The sequence below is a fragment of the Anas platyrhynchos genome, chromosome 15 (genome assembly GCF_047663525.1).
Source record: "Anas platyrhynchos isolate ZD024472 breed Pekin duck chromosome 15, IASCAAS_PekinDuck_T2T, whole genome shotgun sequence".
NCBI classification, from domain to species: Eukaryota; Metazoa; Chordata; class Aves; order Anseriformes; family Anatidae; genus Anas; species Anas platyrhynchos.
The window spans coordinates 10008423-10027294 of record NC_092601.1 but is presented as its reverse complement, the minus strand read 5'-3'; the positions used below and the strand labels follow the sequence as shown (position 1 = coordinate 10027294).

The following is an 18872-nucleotide window of genomic DNA, read 5'->3' as shown; positions in this document are numbered from 1 at the left end:
CAAATATAAAGGCAGAATTGCAAAATTTTCCTGTAAGTCATAGCTGCAATAAATGAAAGTACATTAATCTAATTATACCACATGGTAATTGCAGACTGATTAGAGGAAAAGTATGTGAAAAATTTTGCAAATAGTGCTGGAAATTGCAAGAGTACAACAGAGCACAAGTGTGTAACATTACATTTCAGTAGATTCTTTTATTGCTCCTTTAATTAACAAGTTAAAACATACACAACACATTCCACATTTTATGGCTCCATTAAACTTGTCCTTAAATTATTATTGAGTTAAATACTATTTGCAATACATTCTCTGGAGTTAGGGCTAATGCCACCAAACAGAACCAAGGTCAGCAAACACAAATCCCAGCAACATCAGAATTAGCAGCAGCAATGGAAAACCTAATTTGAAGCTGCCACAATAGCTTCCAAGAACCATGATAAAAAGGTGGGAACTCAAAACAAAACAACAAATTTCCATTGGTAGAGTGAGTGCAGATGGATTATACTACTGAATTTGTACTGCTACAATTTTCTTGTATACTTGTTTCTTTGATACTCCAATACCGACTAGCACAAAAGAACTATGATACATAAAACTGCCTGTAAGCACGTTATGAAAAAGAAATGTCACAGTGAGAAACTAAAGCTATAGCTTGATTCTGATTTAAAACAAAAATTGGTATCGTGTCCCTAGACTTATATCTCAATTCTGAATTAAAGCACAAACACAAGTACATTGGGGTTTCTCTATCTGTCTAAAGACATTCGTGACCCAAAAATTTCAGTTTGGGCAGCTGGGTCTGGCTTTCTCACTTTTATGCTTGTTATGAACACGTCTAACTCCTATTTTGTTTAAAACACTTAGTTTTATTGTTTTTTTTTTTTTTTTTTTTTTCAGCATTTCAACCATCAGAAAGTCTGTGACTATATCAATCTATAGTTGAATGTAAAAAATGATACAGCATATTATTTCAAATTAAAATACAATAGATAAGTACGTTCCCAAATTGTGTTTGCCTGATCTAATGTATAGTTTGAAGCAGTTCTAGATTTATCCCTCACTAGCAGCATATAAGCAAGTAGCATGTCTACCACATGGATTCACTTCTTGTTTTCTTTCAAGCGGCCTAGTACTGGACCTTCTTACTTTCTAAGAAGAGGGGTATGTTTTTTTCAAGGAAGGTTGGAAAGCAGGGATTATAATTCATCTGCACCATGGATATAGAAAGACTGGGGTGGCTAAAAAGGAATGTGGGCAAGTCCCCAAAGCTGCTTGTAATTGTCATCTGTTGCTATGGCATCAGATCATTTTGCCAAATGCAAACTTCTACATTTTGGTTAACGTAACATTTAATTTCTAAACAAAATTACTTATCCATTAACATTGTTTGTTAATTCATGCTAGCATTGCCTTGTTCTAAATAATAATCATATTTTATAGATAGAACTCTGAGCCATTTATTAGCTTTTAATTCTGAAATGAAATGAACTCTTCCAATTACATAACTTATTCAGAGAAGTGAAATGATCCATCTATCCACGAGTTTTCAATAGAAGCCTTATGGAACCAGCTGAATGACACGAAGTAATTTAGGTTTTTATTGTGTGTCTTGCATGGAAAATGAAAAATACGACTGCCATAAAAATCAGCTTACGTGCTGTATCAAAGGCATTGTTTGGGCAGAGAAATCACCTCATAGTTTTTCTAAGTAGAAAGTTATAAAGAAATGAGTTATGGAGGCTTGCATCAGAAATTCTTTATGACCTATACAAAGGAAGGCTGAAAAGAGAAAGTCTGAAATGGGAGCTTGTTATGGAGGAGTGCTACAACCTCACACTCACTAAACTGATGCTCAGGAAAAAAGCTTTAGTCTTTGAGCAATGTGGTGGGATCCTTAACACCTGTCCCTTTTCCAGTAACTTGGGAGCCAGCACTGATCATGGATGCTGAGCAAAATCGACTTATTTTGCACTGATTAACCTGAAGCCAGTTCTACAATAGCTACCTAAGCCAACAAAGAGACATCTATCTATCTTCACAGGACACCGCTTAGAAAAGCTAATCTAATCAGTAAAGGACTGGGTTTCACTGGTGGACGCACCATGCTTCCCCTGCTCAAGCTGTGCGGTGGAGAGCGGTGGCGAGGGCGGCTGTACAGCTGCATCATGCAAGGCAGCAGGTTTGGACCTGGTCCCACGTACCGAGGAGGTTCACGTACACTGCCTGGGCAGAGGGAAGCCTGGCAAGCGGACAGCGTGCTGCTGGGGAGGCTGCAGAGCTGGAGCTAAACTGGCTGCAAGGCCAGAGCAGGGGCTATTCTCATTTCACGGCATTCTTTTCCCCTGCCTTACATCTGTGCCAATACAATAGCTCTCTAGGTTTTAGGTACCTGAATGTTTCCAAGCCTGTGCACAGATGCTCTGGTTTGAGTGGGTGGGTGACGGTCATGTGAGGCAGAGGGAGAGAGAGACTGATAAGATGAATTTGTAAAGAGAAGTTCAGCACACAGACAGAACCAAGAAGTGGCAGAAGAAAGGAGAAGCAGAAGATGCAGAGGTGGAGGTGAAGAAGAGTGGGGAGAAAAGGAAAGAGATAGGGGGTGAAAAGAGAAAAACTGAAATTGATGCAGAGGTAATATACGCCACAGTTGCCTGTGGGAAAGAAAAAAAGACAAAAAGGAATCAAATTTAGAAAATGAAGCTGGGACAACAGGAAAGATACAGGAATCTAGTCTACACAAATAACATCTACTTAAAATGTTAGTTTAATTAACTGGTCTTAGTTGAATTTAGTTGAAAGTTCTTTTTTTGGTATTTGACAATTTAATAAATAGTTACAAAATATCAGTGAGGTTGAATAAACTTTACCTTCTTGCTATTTGATTGCTAGAAACCTAACTTTAAAAAAATCCTAGCAGTATTTAAACCAGGTTGCATTAGCTTATCAGTTATCATGTGGCACTATCAATTTAGTTTAGTAGTTACTGACTTTCATCCCCACATAAAAAACTCTGAAGAATGTGTGCAAACAAAAGAATACAGGGACACCCACTTTAGGTTTTTGTTTATCAGGAACATGTTTCAGTTACTATAAAGCACTATGTTCCAGTTACTATCAAGTACTACGATTGAAATATTCTGCTTTTAGAGTTGTACTGGTACAACAGCACTGGTGTAGATTTGCATGTGCACCAAGCCTTAAGCCCCAGCTGGAACTATCTCCTCCAGGAAATAACTCTTAACTGCCCTCACTGCAGCTTGCACAGCAGTTCACACAGGTTTCTCTGCATCAGTGCAAGGCAAAACATCAGTCCGGTTAAACTAAGTTGTTGCTACTGGTGCAACTTGGCTGATTTGGCTTAAAACCCCAGTAGCACTCCTGCACAAGTGCTCTTACAACAGACCAACATGGTAAGAGGAACAGAATACATGGCATTTAGGAACAGAATACAAAAGCATCTTCCACTACCATGGCTGGATCCAGTAGTCTTCTGCCCTCCAATTACATAATTTATTGATAGACTTCAATCTGTGTTCAGACTGTTACTAGCAAATCTTCATGCCCTGCTTCTCCCTCACCAGGCTCGTTTGCACCTCCAGCAGAGCAGGTGTACATAAGCCATGCAAATGACCCTCAGCTGCTCAAGTGGTAAGAGAGGCACCCCAGAAGGCCACTTGGACCTGTTTGTTGGGCTATGCAGTGGATCACAAGAGTGCTCAGACAAACCACCCTGTTGGTATGCCAGGGGAATGCGGAAGTCTGGCAGAAGGTTAGTAACAAACAGCTGTTTTTGCAGTGATCATCCAGTCATGATCCAGGTCCTTGATGTTTCTCCGTAAGGTTCCAATTAAAGAGCATGTGCAGTTGCTATCTTCCCTTCAAATGCAGCAAGCAATGGCTTTTATGTGAATGACATCAAAGGCATCCTTCTGGCTAGGAGGTTCAATTTTCAAATCCACAGGGAGTCCATTTTTCAAGCCTTTAAATAAGCTACATAGTTGCATTAGACAAAAGTAAAGCATTAAAAGACAGACTCAATTAGTAAATATTTTTTTTTTTTGCCTTTTCCCTTGCATCACGAAACTGAACAGAGCTGAGAACACCTGAAAACTGGTTCTTTATCACTACTGGCACAGAGGTCATTTATGACTTTTTGAAATTACCACAGCAATCAAAAAACACAAATGCCAGACAGAAGTCAGCAGATTTCTCAGACAAGTGATGTATGTAGGGCTTCCATTTCTGAAGGGCAAATAAGGTCTGCAGAGCTGCTCCAACAGCGCCCACAAGGCTCCTATTCCAAATCTGTTTTGTTCGCAGGCCTCCTTAAGAGCCGTACAGCCGATCGCCACAGGAGAAGTCCAACTTCCGAACATGTTGCTATGCCTCAGTTTTGGTAACTTCCCACTCTTACTCTGCTCCCATGCACGCCAAAGTACAGAGAGAAGATCAATGCAATGTATTTTAAGTAGCACGGGCTGAAAAATGGTGCCAGCTTCTAATTATATCTAAGGATTAATTCTGTGAAGGGCCAGAGCAGTTGGCAGCATACGCAGGAGAAAACCTGGGTGGTGCAGTGATCACACACAAGAAGATTTCAGTGACCTAGGTGGGATTTAAGTCAAACCTCACCATTTCTAGGGAACAACAGCAATTATTGTCACGTGCCTTTATTTCTTCGTTTTTTATTCTAATTTCTCCTCAGACTACGAAGGCTGAGGAGACCACTAGAGCACTGCATGCAGGCCTGCAACAGCCCTGTAGCATTGGTGGCACTTCCAGCATTTCACTGGTGGGACCATCAACAGAACAAGCTCTGGATTGGAGGTTGCTTTGGTTTTATCTCTACACTCTACAGCATTTCACTGAAACAAAGCAGTTACGAGAAGCTACTCCTGGCTGCAGTCTCTCAGTGGATGCTGAGATATCAGGAGAAAGGACGTGGACACACTTGCTCAGTACAACATGGGCAAAAGTAAGTATGAGAAGTACCCATATTTTGATGCTGGGTTTGCCAGGGGACTTCTCTTCTCTGAAAGATCACTGTAACAACTGAAATGTGGATTTTTTCCATGTTTAGACTCAGATTGCTAACCAAAGACAAAAAGCAAAACAAAAACATTTAATAACTTCTAAAGCATTTTTTTTGAAAGATAAAGATGTCTCAAGTCCCTTTTCTGTCTGCTTTTAAATATGAAATAGCAGCAGAATGTACACGCTTCCCTGCTTTTAGCTTTCTGCCTATAAAATACGTACAAAAAAATCAGGGACATAAGATTGGACAAGAAGCATAACATTGGTTTTCTAAAGAAGCATTTTTTTTTTTTAATTAATGCAGTATTTGTGCATCACAAACAATACACAAGGCAAAAATTTCAGTTTACCTTTAAGTCAATTTGTTTTAATTCCTGGAAACAGCTGTTTTTACCCCTGAAGCAGCTTAAAAACCAATAAAGTACATGTACTAAATCTTTAATAATTCTTTGTTTGCTATTAAAACATTATCAGTAATTATGGTTTCAAACGATACTGGCATTACTTTCTGTATGTTCAAACACCGAATATTTTAATCTAATGAAGCATTCATTCCTTTCAGCTGTGTTTTCCAGGTGTACCTTAGAGACTACCAAAGACATGACAGGGGGTTCTGCTGAATGACCAATGTAACCTATTAAGGGAGACTTGATTTTATGTATCAACAAAAAGAAAAATCTTCAAAATGGCTATCAAAATACATTTTAGGGGAGAAAACAAAACTCCCTAAAGGAGTAATTGCTGTAGAAATGATATACCGTAAGCTTAAACTACAGAGCTGTCAGTAAGAAATACTGACAGAATAGTTTCTCAAATAATTTAATCAATGCTACTATTTTTTAAAGATAAACTGTCTAAAAACTAAGATAAAATAAACTAAGATAAAATATCAAGGTAGGAAATAACCCCTCCAATACAGTTTATTTGTATGGAGGGCTATGAAATGCTAAACGCTAGTCATGCCTTTATGCCCACTCCCAAATTTAGCATGTAAACCCATTGCAGAAAATAGAGAAACTTCTACAGCCCATGACTGTAGGTGTGAAGGGGGGTGGCTTGCATAATGACAAGGTGAAGTCACTGAAAGTTGCTCAAAGCCCACGTGAAAAAAATTGCCTAATTCTATGAAACTTGGAGGCAGTACTGGGAATGGAATATGCTAGCTGGGAAGCAGTTCTTGAGTTGTTCTGATCAGTGTAAAACCCTGATCAAAAATATTGCTGTTGAGTTCTAGAATGGTAATCATAATGTGCAAAGATCCAACATTCATGTGAAAGAAAGAAAAAATAAGAAATCAACTGCAGTTGTATTTAATTTCAAAGGAAGGGGAATTATATGTAATTATGAAGCTTTTAAAAAGAGCAAAAATCCTTGAGGACAGCATGGAAACTATTCAAAGACACTATCCCAGAGGCTCAGACCATATGCACAGCACTCACTGAGAAGGACTTGAGAAAAGCCTGAAAGAATCCAGCCTGACTGAACAACATAACAGCCATAAGGAGGGTGCTAAGAACAAGAAAGCACTCTTAAAGCCGAAGCATCCGAAATAAGGAAATCAGGAAAGATTTTATATACTGAAAGGTTAACTTTTATAGGTTTCCAGGTTTATACTCTGGTAGCCCAAGAATCAATTTAAAAGAATGAAGAACAGCTAGAAAGAGCATAAATCCAAAATCTAATAAAGCCCTTTTTAGAGGCAATACCAGCAGGTAACCTGCAGACATTCACTATGACTAACAGATGCTCCAGACATGCAAGATGCACCCAAAGATAAATGTGGAACAGAAAGACAATGTAAATTTTCATATCCTTGTTCACTGTGGAAGAACCTGTGAAGATCTGAGGTCAGAACCCTTCCTCACAGACAGGGCATCACACCTGGCTCAAATATCATCAAATGATTCAACAAATAGACATGAATACCAACAAACCACTTGGATTAGGTGGCACCCACAGAATTTGAAAGTAACTGTAGGAAAATAAAATAAAAATAAATAATAATAAAAAAAAAAAACAGAACCATCCAACCCATGCAGTGTTACTTCTCTGTACAAAAGCAGTTTTAAGAAAGCAGCAGGAAGATGGCCAGTATCACTTCTACACTTAACAGAGCACCGAGCAGTCTGGTGCCTACTGATCAGCAAAGCTAATAGAAACTGTAACACAAACGTTTACTACACTTACTGATTCTTCAGAAAGTCAGCTTTTAGGTGGATAAGGGAAATTCACCTGATAGTGTCTACCTGAATCTCCTACAGGTGTCTGACACAGCTCCTTACCCAAGGCACTTACAGGAGCCCAGCTGCCATCAGTGAATGTTCTCAGACATAAAAAATGGGTCAGAAAAAAGGAAGTGGTCAAGATGCATAACTCCCAAGTGAATCTCTACTGGCACCTCTACTGTTCAATATATTCAAAACCATCTGTAGGAGCAACTGAATAGCGAGGAAGTGAGGTTTCCTAGCACCAAGCTACTTGGCAAAATGCAAGCAAGGCCTGGTTGTGAAGAACTGAGGAAAGACTTCATTACTCAGAGTCACTGTTGAAGAAAGCTGATGAACTTCAGTGCAGAGAAGTGCACTGTAGAGCACACAGGAAAACCAACCAAACACAAACTTCATAGAAACAATCAAAGCTCTAGCAAATACCACAAAGGTGTTAGCTCAGCAGTTAATAACGGCTAAACAGCATAGTTAGGAAAGGAATAAAGAACAGGACAAAATAAAAAATATGAGCAGCTGAATAAACTTAGTCTGTGAAAGTTGAGTGACAGCAACATGACAGAGGTAGAATCCATCACTTGCAGGACTGAGCACATGAATACACAACTCTGTCATCAGACAGAACTAGGAGAAGTCAGGTCCAGAGATGACTCTCAAACACATAGTTAGGCTGTGGATTTAGGATTATTCTTTTTTTTTTTTTTTTTTGGAATAATTTGATATTACTTATTTTTTTAGTTTTATATTTGTGGTGACTTCATTTTTCTCACCAGATCTTATCCTAGCTCATCTCTGCATGATCTATCTGAGAATTTAGCCACTGAAAGCACCCAGGGCACTAAGGATGCTCCCTCCTGCACCACGCAGTCTCCCTACTCTCACACATACCAGACACCCTGCAAGAAATACAGAGGACTATTCCCTCCACTTGAGGAAAAAATAAATCAACCTGACAACAGCTGATGGTACTGTTGCTTGTATAGTTACTTGAAAAAAGTGCTCTATATACTTTCCCAGAAATTCTTTGCTTGGCATGCTATAGCATTAGTTTTTGGGAGAGGTGGTGGGGAAGATGACAGAACTTACCTAAACATACAGTCCTGTGTGTAGTCACTAAAACACTAACAAAAGTAGTGGACATCTGAAGCATGGGTAAGAAAGACAAGATAACGTATTAAAAAAAGCCAAAACAGAGGTCTCTGTCCAATAAAGTCGGGAATTTATTGTGTTTGCTACTACGCTCCATCAGTTACATGGATATTTTAGACACCCCACTTTGAGTATCTGGTTCACATAACTCACATAGCAAGAGCAGATCAGCACATTTCCACATCATGTGAAAGCAGACTGAACAATGACTATTAGGGGTAAGGTATGGAAGCATGATTTTACAGAAAGGCTAGTAATAAAAAAGGGAATTAATTGTGCCAAACCATAACAGTACTGGTAAATATTTTGTGTAGCTACCTGCTTGACAAAAGGAATTAAGTCTATAGTATGACCGAACTCTAAAGCCAGAGGAAAAAAAACAAAGACAATTGATTTACATTTTAAACTGCAAGAAACTTTGCCTCAGTTTTGTTAGCCCTTGAGTCCATTTTTTTTTTCTTTTTCCCAATCATTCAGTCATTAAAACACTGCATTGAACTTTATACTCTTGGAAGAGAGCTAAGTAAAACATTAATATAGAAACATTGTACTTAGAGATGGTAGCTGGGCTACACATCCTGAACAACATTAAAAGGCAGCAGTCATTGAGAAAAGCCTTAATTAATACTTATTTGGGAACACCAAACAAGGACACTTTGGAAGAATGAAACAAACCTGGAAAATTGGTAACCAAATCACATTTTTGTCCATGTTTAGGGCAATCTTCAAGAAACACTTGATACAACTTTTCCAAGAAATTTTTACACTGCCTTGAACACTCCTCTTATTACAATTTCCCTATACAGTTGATGTAACTAGATGGCTTGTCTGCCATCTGTCCCCTCAGCAAATGCTTGGCATTCTGTGCCAAATCAACCAGACCATCTGCAATTAATAGGTTGCCAGAATGACTGTATACATATACTTCACATGCTCAGAGTTGGTGATTTTTCTTTATTTGGCAACAAGCAAAGCCAAATATTTCCAAATGATACCCAAGAAAATACGGCCGAATCGCTGGGACTGAACAGCCCTGCCCACATCGCCAAACCAATGCAACTTGTAATTTATAAACAGGTACACGGCAAGAGAATACCTTCTGTGTGTGGCAACAGAAAGTGACTGCTAAAGCTCGCCAGGTGCCTGAAAGACCTAGGAAAAGTGCAGGCTCTCCATCCTTGGAGACTTTTACCAGAGGACGCTCGGTGCTGGTGTAGCCCAGAAGCAGCCTAAGCATCAAACTTCCTTCACTTGGGAGAAGGTGAGTGTGGTCGCTGCCCAGGTGAGGGGGTCTCAGGTGGAAGCAACAGGGAAGGAGCCGCTGCTGCCCTCCGCCTTGCGAGGGGCTGCGGCACCCTAAGGCAGCCAGGGCCCTGCTGGGCTCCGCAGGCCACCTGCAGGGCCCCTGCCCGGGCAGGTGGCACGAGCCGAGTCACCCACACGGCTGCAGGCCCCCGGCAGCACGGCGCCGGCACCAAGCAACAGCCGCACAAGTTGCGGAGCTCAGCCTGAGCGGCGCTGAGGCGCGTTTTAAAATTAACACTCGTTTCACAGCCGCACCTTGCCGGCCCCAGAGCTAGGCTCCGGCGGGGGGAAAGGCCCAGGCCCAGGGAAGGCCCCGGCCCGGCCCCGCTCCCTGCTACAACCGCGGGGACCCCGGCCCGGTGCGGGCTGCCCGTGCCCGTCCCGCCCTTCCCTACCTCCCGCCCGCCGGAGCCCGCCGGCCCGCGCCGAGGTTCGGCGTACCGTGGCGGAAGGCGGACAGGGCCCTGCCCTGGGCCCTCCGGAACGCGTCCCCCGTGGCCGCCATGCCGTGAGCAGCCGCCGCCAGCCGCCGGGCCCCGGGCCGCCGAGGGGGCGGCACCGCCTCCGCCGGGGAGGCGCCTGGGCGCGGGGGAGGCCGGCCCGCCTGAGGGGGGCGGCTGCGGGGGGCGGCCCTGGGAGGGGGGAGCTAAGGTGAAGCAGCACGGAGCCCGCATGGACGCACCCGGAGGAGCGAAAGTCGGTAACACGCTGCAGGATTTTCTTCAAGTGTTTCCTGAGGTGTAAAGTGAGGAGAGCCAACGTCATCTGAAAGAGCTGGCAGTCTTCCTCTGCACCGTGAAGGGATGTTTTCCAGCTTGCACTGCCTTTGCTTCAATTTTACTCGCAAAGTTGCACAATGAATCGTTTAGGTTGGTAAAGAGCCTTAAGATCGTCAGGTCCAACCACCACTGAACACTACAAGTCTGCTCCTACCCCATGTCCCTCAGTGCCATGTCCACACACCTCTGGGGACGGAGACGGGGCCTCCCTGGGCACCCGTTCCAATACCCAACCACCCTCTCTGTCAAGAAATTCTTTCAGACAGCCAATCTAAACCTCCCCAGCACAACTTGAGGCCATTGCCTATCACTGGCCTCAATGAGGGCACTGTCCTATCACTTCTCACCGGAGAAGAGACCAACATCACCACCAATGGTTACACAAAAACAGCAGAGGCACAGTGCCTGCTCCCCATCGCACGAGTTACCATGGCCCACGTAGTTTCCGCTGTATGGTCAGGCCATAAGAGTACAAGGGTAATCCTTGTGAGGCAAAGTTCTCTTAATGTTTTCCAGACTGGAGTCCCTTTTCAACCCAGCACTGTAGATGAGTCCTCACAGTGGTGATTTCCATGACAGTACAGCCACAGCACCATTCTTCTTCACCCCACGACATGCAGGGCTCTGAGTGCCTCTTCATCCATCCTAAAACCTGCAGTGAAGCACTGGTTAAGGCTGCTATCATTGCCTAAAACACATTCCTATGGCTGGATTATTTTTCCATCTGTAAAATGGGGATATTATTATCTCTGAATGAAGACCGTTTTGATGCCTGTTTCATTCCTGCTTGTAAACTACTTGATGATCGTTAAATGCAAAGCTCCAGAGGAAGTCTTTTTATTAAGTCATTTATGTCAATTCCCCTCTTCATGAGGCAGCATTTGGTACATTAAGCAAGTAAATACTAAAGTGCATTTGTCACTCTCAGGTGTAGCCTATGTAAATATCCTAACACCATCATAGTTGTAGGTGATCGCAGTATAATGCTGGAACAGCTCCGGCTAATAAGAGCAATTGGTTGAATGATCCAAAGAGATTTTTGACCTTTTCTATTTCTTTCCAATTTTCAACTTATCTGCTTAATAGGACCATACAGTCACACAGCAGAATACAATCCTCCAAACTGCATGACTTCAGCTAAACTCAGGATGAATTTTGCAAGTGAAATACCATCAAGATCATGCCAAAAAAAAGTGTAGAGAGAACATAACTATTTTGGCAAGACAGCCTACCGTAGTTTTGCAGCACAAGGACAGGCTTTTGATCAGCACACAGAGCTACCTTTTTCTTAACCTGGATGTGAAAGATATCCATTTTTCTTAAATCAAGGTATGCACACCCGAAAGAGTGAATCAGACCTGGTGAAGAAGTGGATGGTTACAGCCACATGGACTCCAAGATCTAGGTTTATCTAAATCTCTGTAATTTCACAGCTTTATTTTTTTTTTCTTTATGTCTGTGTAGGGGGGCTCTCTTCTACAATTCTGTTGTCAGTACTGTATTCAATCTCTTTGCAGGATGGGTCATGGATGAGCTTCAGGATGCTTAGCTCTTTCTAGGTGATGAGTATGGTAAGTATGCAGGGTGTCTACACTGCCTCCTCTTCAAATGGAATCCACTGGTATTACATCTGCATGAGTATTGTCTACTGTAATGAGGATGCCATGAGAAATTTCCATTTTGAAATTTAAACACATTTTCTTATGATTTTTCAGCCTGAGTGCAGAACTGTTTTCATCTGCGGAAATAAAGGAACATTTGCATATAAACGTGAGACCTGAGGATGGCGAATATATGTGCAGGTGGGGAATTTCTGCTCTCTCCTGCCTCCTTCACTGTGCCAAATTTGGAGAGCACATTTTTGAAGCCAGGATCATAGACCAAGTGCTATATTCATTTTACTATGACTAAGTCATTTAAAGTTACTACATATCTATGTTTTTTTAATTATAGTTTTTTATGGACTTACTCCAGATGAGACCTAGATAAAGCAGCAGAATTTTGTCAGAAGACTTTATTTGTTATATGAAGTGCTCTGAATATAATGGCACTGAATAAATAATTTAAAGTACCGTGTATCTGGTCTTTTTTATAGAGTATAAATTGAGTACAGTTTTAATAATTTTAAAAAGTTACTGTGAACATACACAGGAAAATATACCATTCTGTAAAAGCATACAGTATATTGAATATAAGATAGATCAAAAATGATAAATGGAAGCAGTGAAAAGGAAATGTTTATATGAGGTTTAGCTTTGTAACAACTGATTATAATAGGGCAGGTCTGAGGAGTCCAAATCTCCTAATTACTCTAGTACGTATTACATCATACTGCCAATCCGAATAGTTCTTAACTTGGAAGTTCTGAAACAAACAAACACAAAAAACAACCCAACCCAACCAAACCAAACTAAACCAAACAAAAACAAACAACAACAAAACCCACCCCCCACACAAAAAAATACACAAAAAAAACAAAACGAAACAAAACAAAAACAAACAAAACCAGTTGCAGTCTACTTCATTTCCTACTACAACTAATTAAGTATGATTATATGTACTTTGAGAGACCTAAATAATGTACCAATAAAACAAGTAATTAATTCTGAAATTTACTATCACTGATGACAAATCATATGAGGAATGGTTGAAGCAGGGAATCTTTTCTCTATTCTTGGCAAATGACAAGAAGATAACAAATTGCAAAAACGGAAGAATCCAAAAGGTCAAAAGGACAGAATGGGATTGGTCTAGATGTTGAAATTAAAATTACAAAGCATAAACAGATATGCAGATTTGAAAGTAAACCATTTTAATCTTATACATTTAATAGAATCACTACGTGCCATCTGGAATACAGGGAATCCAATGAAAATTGGAGGTGTAAACAACACACAAAGAATTATCAACATCTGTTTTCGGTGCTTGCTAATATATATCAGTCCTTGAGGGATAAGTTAGAGAAAGCAAGGGGAATTAATAAAAACTGATGGTATAAAGAGTATCACATCATTGCATGAGTTTAGAGACAATATGGACTTACATAGGCTGAAGAAATAAAGCATATAATGTAATGTATCAAGTCTGTTTTCTATTTCTTTCTCCTTCCAGCTCACATAAATGCTGTAACAGTAGTACAGCATTCCTAGTAGATGTTATAATCTAGTACGTTTGGCATATGACACCCCTCCTATTTTTCTCCCCCAAACAACTAATGGATACAAATTTCTAAACTCTGAAAGCTTTGAGTAGTAGCTTATACTAGCCTATTCTGTCTTTACCTCCCATTACATTGCTGAGAGTAGAAGACTCCAGACTACAGAAATACAAATAAATTTACCAGTTGGAGCCTGAAAAATTACAAAATACGGTAAAACGTAAGGTCTGCCCTTTTAACATTCTATATGAACATAAATGAGTCATTAAACAGTGCTTATTGGTATTTTAAAAGGCCCTCTTAATATTTGGCCTCAATACCAAATATTTATCCATTTTCAAAGGGTCCAAAAAATTAGATTAAAAAATACTTAAAATGTTTTGCACAAACCAACTTAAAAAGATTGGTTGTCCAGGACCAATATTTTGCTTCTAGGGAGGGAACAATGATGACATTGATTATTTCCAGAGTTAAGAATCCAAAATGTAATTGATTTTTATCTGACTCATTTAGTGTGGGCAGGCTCCATTTGTTCAAGAAACCTGTAATATATTCCTTGAGTCACTGTAACTATGAGAGATATAAAAGTTGATGTAATGAGTTAAACACACTATTTAACTCAATTTGTTTTGCACACTGAATTCCCATTTCTGACACAGATACAGGTTCTATCTAGATCCAGGTAGTTTTTGTAAGATTGTAATAAGTGTCTCATTCATTTTATGTGCTGCCAAATATTCATGAGTTCTACTTTATTCAGGGTGTCTCTGATTCTGGATTTCCCTATCCTGAGATTTCGTTTTCACATACACTAAATACCTTCAGCTTTCACTAAGCAATTGAGACCTGTGGTGCCAGCAAATTCAGCAGCCATGAGCAGTCACCAGTCATGACCAGTCATTCTAGTGAACATGAGGACCAGACTAGAGCAATTCTTTGCACTAGTGTATACCTGTGACACATTAGATTTTTGCTCCTGAAGAGCCATAGAACTTTGGGTCATGAGCTTGCACTGAAACTGCTAAAAATGCAGTTTCAGAAAAAATGCACAGGAAGCCTAGAGCTCAGTAACAAAATCAAGGCTGTAAGGGAAGTACCCTTCTCTATAAATATGTGGAAAGGTCATAGTTGGCAGCCACCTCATCCTGAACTACCTAAGCACTTCCTGATGTTTAAACGTTTAAATGTTCTCTGTACATGTTGAATTGTATATAGTGTATAATTCCTGGTGATCACCAAGACCTGTCCCATCACAAATAGGGGGAAATTATGTATATAAATACATGTGAAGATACAATTCAATATATGTTTCTGAGCACTACAGGCTTCAGGTATGTACTACTGGACTTGGTCTGAGAATAAAATGTAGATATAAGAGCTTGTAATTCACATCTAGATCTAAAATTTGGACTTGTTGGACTTCCCTTATTTTTAAACAAACAGATTTTCCATTAATGTACAAGCAAAAGCAGCAATCTGGCAAAAGAAGCAGTATTTAGTTTATGCATCTGTATGCATGACTCTCAGATTCCTTTCTCCTTCTTTGCTGATAAATGACATTTTATTAGAAAAAAATAAAAATCCAGATGATCATTAACCACAGTTGCTATTTCTGGCAAAAAAGCAAAGAAGCAGCAATCCTTCAAGTATTAAAATTCAATAAACAATCAGAGCATTTAGATGTTTTTTCAGTTAGGCTTACAACAAGGATGTTCTTGTTTTACTGTTACACTGGTTAACTCAAAATGCATTGCAAAAGTACAAGGACAATCCTTTTGTTTCCTTGCTCCAACCAGAAAATTATTTTTCAAACAGGAAAAAATCATTTTTATGTTACAGGTGACATGCAAACAATTTGGGTTTCTGAGAAAAAAATGTTCCTTTTTCTTCCTTTCCTGTATAAACATAATTCATCCTCTTTCATAAATAGGGATTTTATTATTATTATTATTTTTATTTGTCTCCTAAGTTTTGGCACATAGGTTCTTTCCAGATCACTTGTTAAATCATGTATATTTTTGAGAAGCACATGTGCATCACCATTCTGACTGTATATAACAAACTGGACATAAAGAAACAACATCAGAATACCTTGAGAAAAAAAAAAAAGTCTTAATGATTACAAAAAAAACTAACAACAAACACCTGTGAAAGTGGAACCACTGTCATGCTACTTTGTGAAACTGTAGCTTCTCCAAATGCAGAGTGAGGTTTGGCACCTCAGAGGTGTCCTCCTTTGCACAAGTGGCAACTGTAAGTTAAACATCAAACAAGCAAATAAACCTTCTTGTAGACTGGTCTTCACAGATCCTCCCCTCAACATACAGCCTTACAAATAGATTGCATCAGCAGCTGAGAGAATCTTTGCTGCCTTGCAGAATGACTCCTGTACGCTAAAAGCTTTGAAGAGCTCTTCTGCATGTTCCTGCTCATTCATGTTGTGTGCCAGGTTTTTTCAAGTCAAATAGATCTTACAATTGATGTCACTAATTTAGCAGTCACTGAATTTAGGATGACTAAGAAGTAGGCACCTATTTTGCCATAGATTTCTATCAAACAAAATGTTTTTCCATAATTAAAGCTGGAGATGAACAAAGAAGGTATGTGGGGAAAACCACAGATTAATTTAAGCATAAATGACCCATTTAAGGTTTTTTTTCTCTCAAGTAATGACTGAAGAAAATGAGTTCAGAGACTGATGAAGGATGCTGAATAGGTAATTATTGCTATTACAAACCTCTTAGTTTAATTTGTAGAAAATATGATTTCAAAATTAAATAGTACTTGATTTTTTTATGTTTCAGTGTGGACTCTCAGCTGCGTCTAGCACTTTTGCTTCTCAGAATTTCAAGGACCTTTCATTTTTCATTAAGGATAGTATTAAATAAGCAGAAGGATCCATTTTTCAATAGTATTATCTCAGCAATAAATTACATTTTGCATTTCTCTCAGGTTCCTGGTCTAAAGATCTGTAGGTGTTTTATGGGCCTTAGGTAAAAAGAGATAAAGATAAATCTGAACACAGGTGGAGGCATGGAGAGGCTGATCTATGAGTGAAGACATAACACGCACCACAAAACTTTTACTTGCAAAATTAATAATAAATGATGATAAGATTGCATCCCCTACCAGGCAAAAGTAATCCACCAGGTTTGCACTAACCTGTCACTTCAGCTACTCTCCTCCTTCGCTGTACTTGTGATGATTTTTTCAGATTTCTTCCAGCTGTACTTATTTATAACAACTAAGCCAATGACAGCAAACATTCTGTATTCCCATTGTGATGTTCTTTTAAATATTTAACTCTCCAACTCTTTTCAGATCCCTTTTACAAATACAACGTAGTCCAATGTATATGTACAAAAAAGCAGAGCTTATTGCTGATAGAAAAGGGGCTTTCCTGCTCTTTGAACTTCAATTTTTTTTTAAATAATGGGGAACTTTTATTGGTGGAAATATTCCTTGGTCTTATTGATACATTTCTGAAGGATGATCATAACAAAGATACTTCACCTATACAGCAGGCAGAAGGATGAAATTAACTTAAGTGCCTCTTTTCCAGATGATATGGAACCTTTAGAGGTCATTTTGCTTTTTGCAGGTGTTTAGTAGAGAATGCACAGAAGATATGCGTTCCATAGAACGGTAGGCTGAACAAGAAGAATGCGACATTCAATGCTTAGCAAATACATTCCTGTCAAGTTTACCCCATGACCTTGCAAAAGAATTGCTCCACCATTTTGTGCTTCAGACACTCTAGCTCTAATATCAGATAAACTAAGACTCATCGCCATCAAAATTTTGGGGCTAAGTCAGTGTATTATCACTTAGGCATCATGGCAATTATATTAATGGATAATAATTAAATTACAGAGCTTGGGGGTACCAGAAAACTCTCTCAATAAGGCAGTATCTTTCTATTAAAATACAACTTCTATTAAATTCTTATAGCCTGTCTACAACTAGTCAGAAGTGATCAAGAGACAGATTTGAAGTTATCTGTCATTTACAGATGTGTCTGTCATTTAGGCTTTGTGATTACTGTAGGCATATTCTGAGTTAAATCAATATTCTGTGATTGTCCAGAAAAGCAACCAAGAAGTCGAAGTTAATCTTGATGTATATACTGATAAAACAGAAACTTAAAAATTAAAGATGGGGCTTGGAACTATATGATCTTTAGGGTCCTTTCCAACCCAAACCGTTCTATAATTCAGACACCTTTTATACTCATTCAAAAAGACTGTTTTCTGTGTGCCTTTGGACACAATCTCCTGAAGAAAAGAGCCTCTAATATGAAGCCTAGTCAGGCTGGTAAACAAGCATGGTGGAATCATTGGATGTTGTTGTTCAAGACTGGGTCCGGGAGCAGGAAAATTACAGAACACCAGTTGAAAGAAGTAGAGACTGAAGGCCATTTGTCTACAGGAACATACTCAACAAGCAGAGATGTGACAAACCATGTTTAACCATTGCTGATACCCAACTGACAACAGTCAGTCTGGCTACCAACCTATGGTCATACATTTATGGGATGGTCTTTACAGAGTAAGCTACGGGAATGAATGATAAAACAAGAGCATCCTAAAAATAGTGAAGGACAATTAACATTTTTTAAACACAGTGGGATGGATTCATCAACCATACCAATTTTGTTGAATAATTAACTATGCTGAATTTTGCATAAAAAGCACAACATTCATACAGTGCAATTATTACACTGTGAAACATATTTGAGTTAGAACACGATAACTTTTTCATTGGGTAGGTAAATTCATGGTGTCAGGAAATGTTATCCTCCCCAGGTTCTAGGAATTATGTGCCTAACATTCTCTTGGAGTGCACAGCACAAGCTACTATTAATAATATATCTATAACTGAACATAAGGTATGGAGGGAATATTTTAAATGTTTAATTATTCAAATGAAATAATTAATTGACTGTTTTTTTTTTGTTGTTGTTGTTTGTTTGTTTTCTTTTTAATTCTATAATATTTCTAAACATTAGAGCTCAGCATGATAGGAATAATGTAATAAGTGCCTAGGAGGAAATAAAGAAAATAAAGTAAGTAGAAGCTCAAAACTTTCCTAATGACTGAGGCTATGGCATACACAGTGTACATGTTGTCATTTGGAGTTGCATATAGAAATCAAAATCACAATACCTTCCTACGTATTAAGGGCTTCTGAATGAAAAAAAAAAAAAAATCAGATGAGTAA

At 39.3% G+C, this 18872-nt stretch overlaps 1 protein-coding gene across 2 annotated transcripts in view; it reads right to left on the bottom strand.

Moving 5' to 3' along the window:
• CPPED1 (calcineurin like phosphoesterase domain containing 1) overlaps nucleotides 1-10318 on the bottom strand; it is a 49121-nt gene extending 38803 nt beyond the window's left edge. For both annotated transcript variants that reach the window (XM_027469475.3, XM_038186910.2), the window contains exon 1: nucleotides 10158-10318. In XM_027469475.3, the coding sequence (XP_027325276.1) occupies nucleotides 10158-10221 (64 nt within the window). In that variant the 5' untranslated portion in view covers nucleotides 10222-10318. The remainder of the gene's footprint in view (nucleotides 1-10157) is intronic.
• Nucleotides 10319-18872: the final 8554 nt, after the last annotated feature.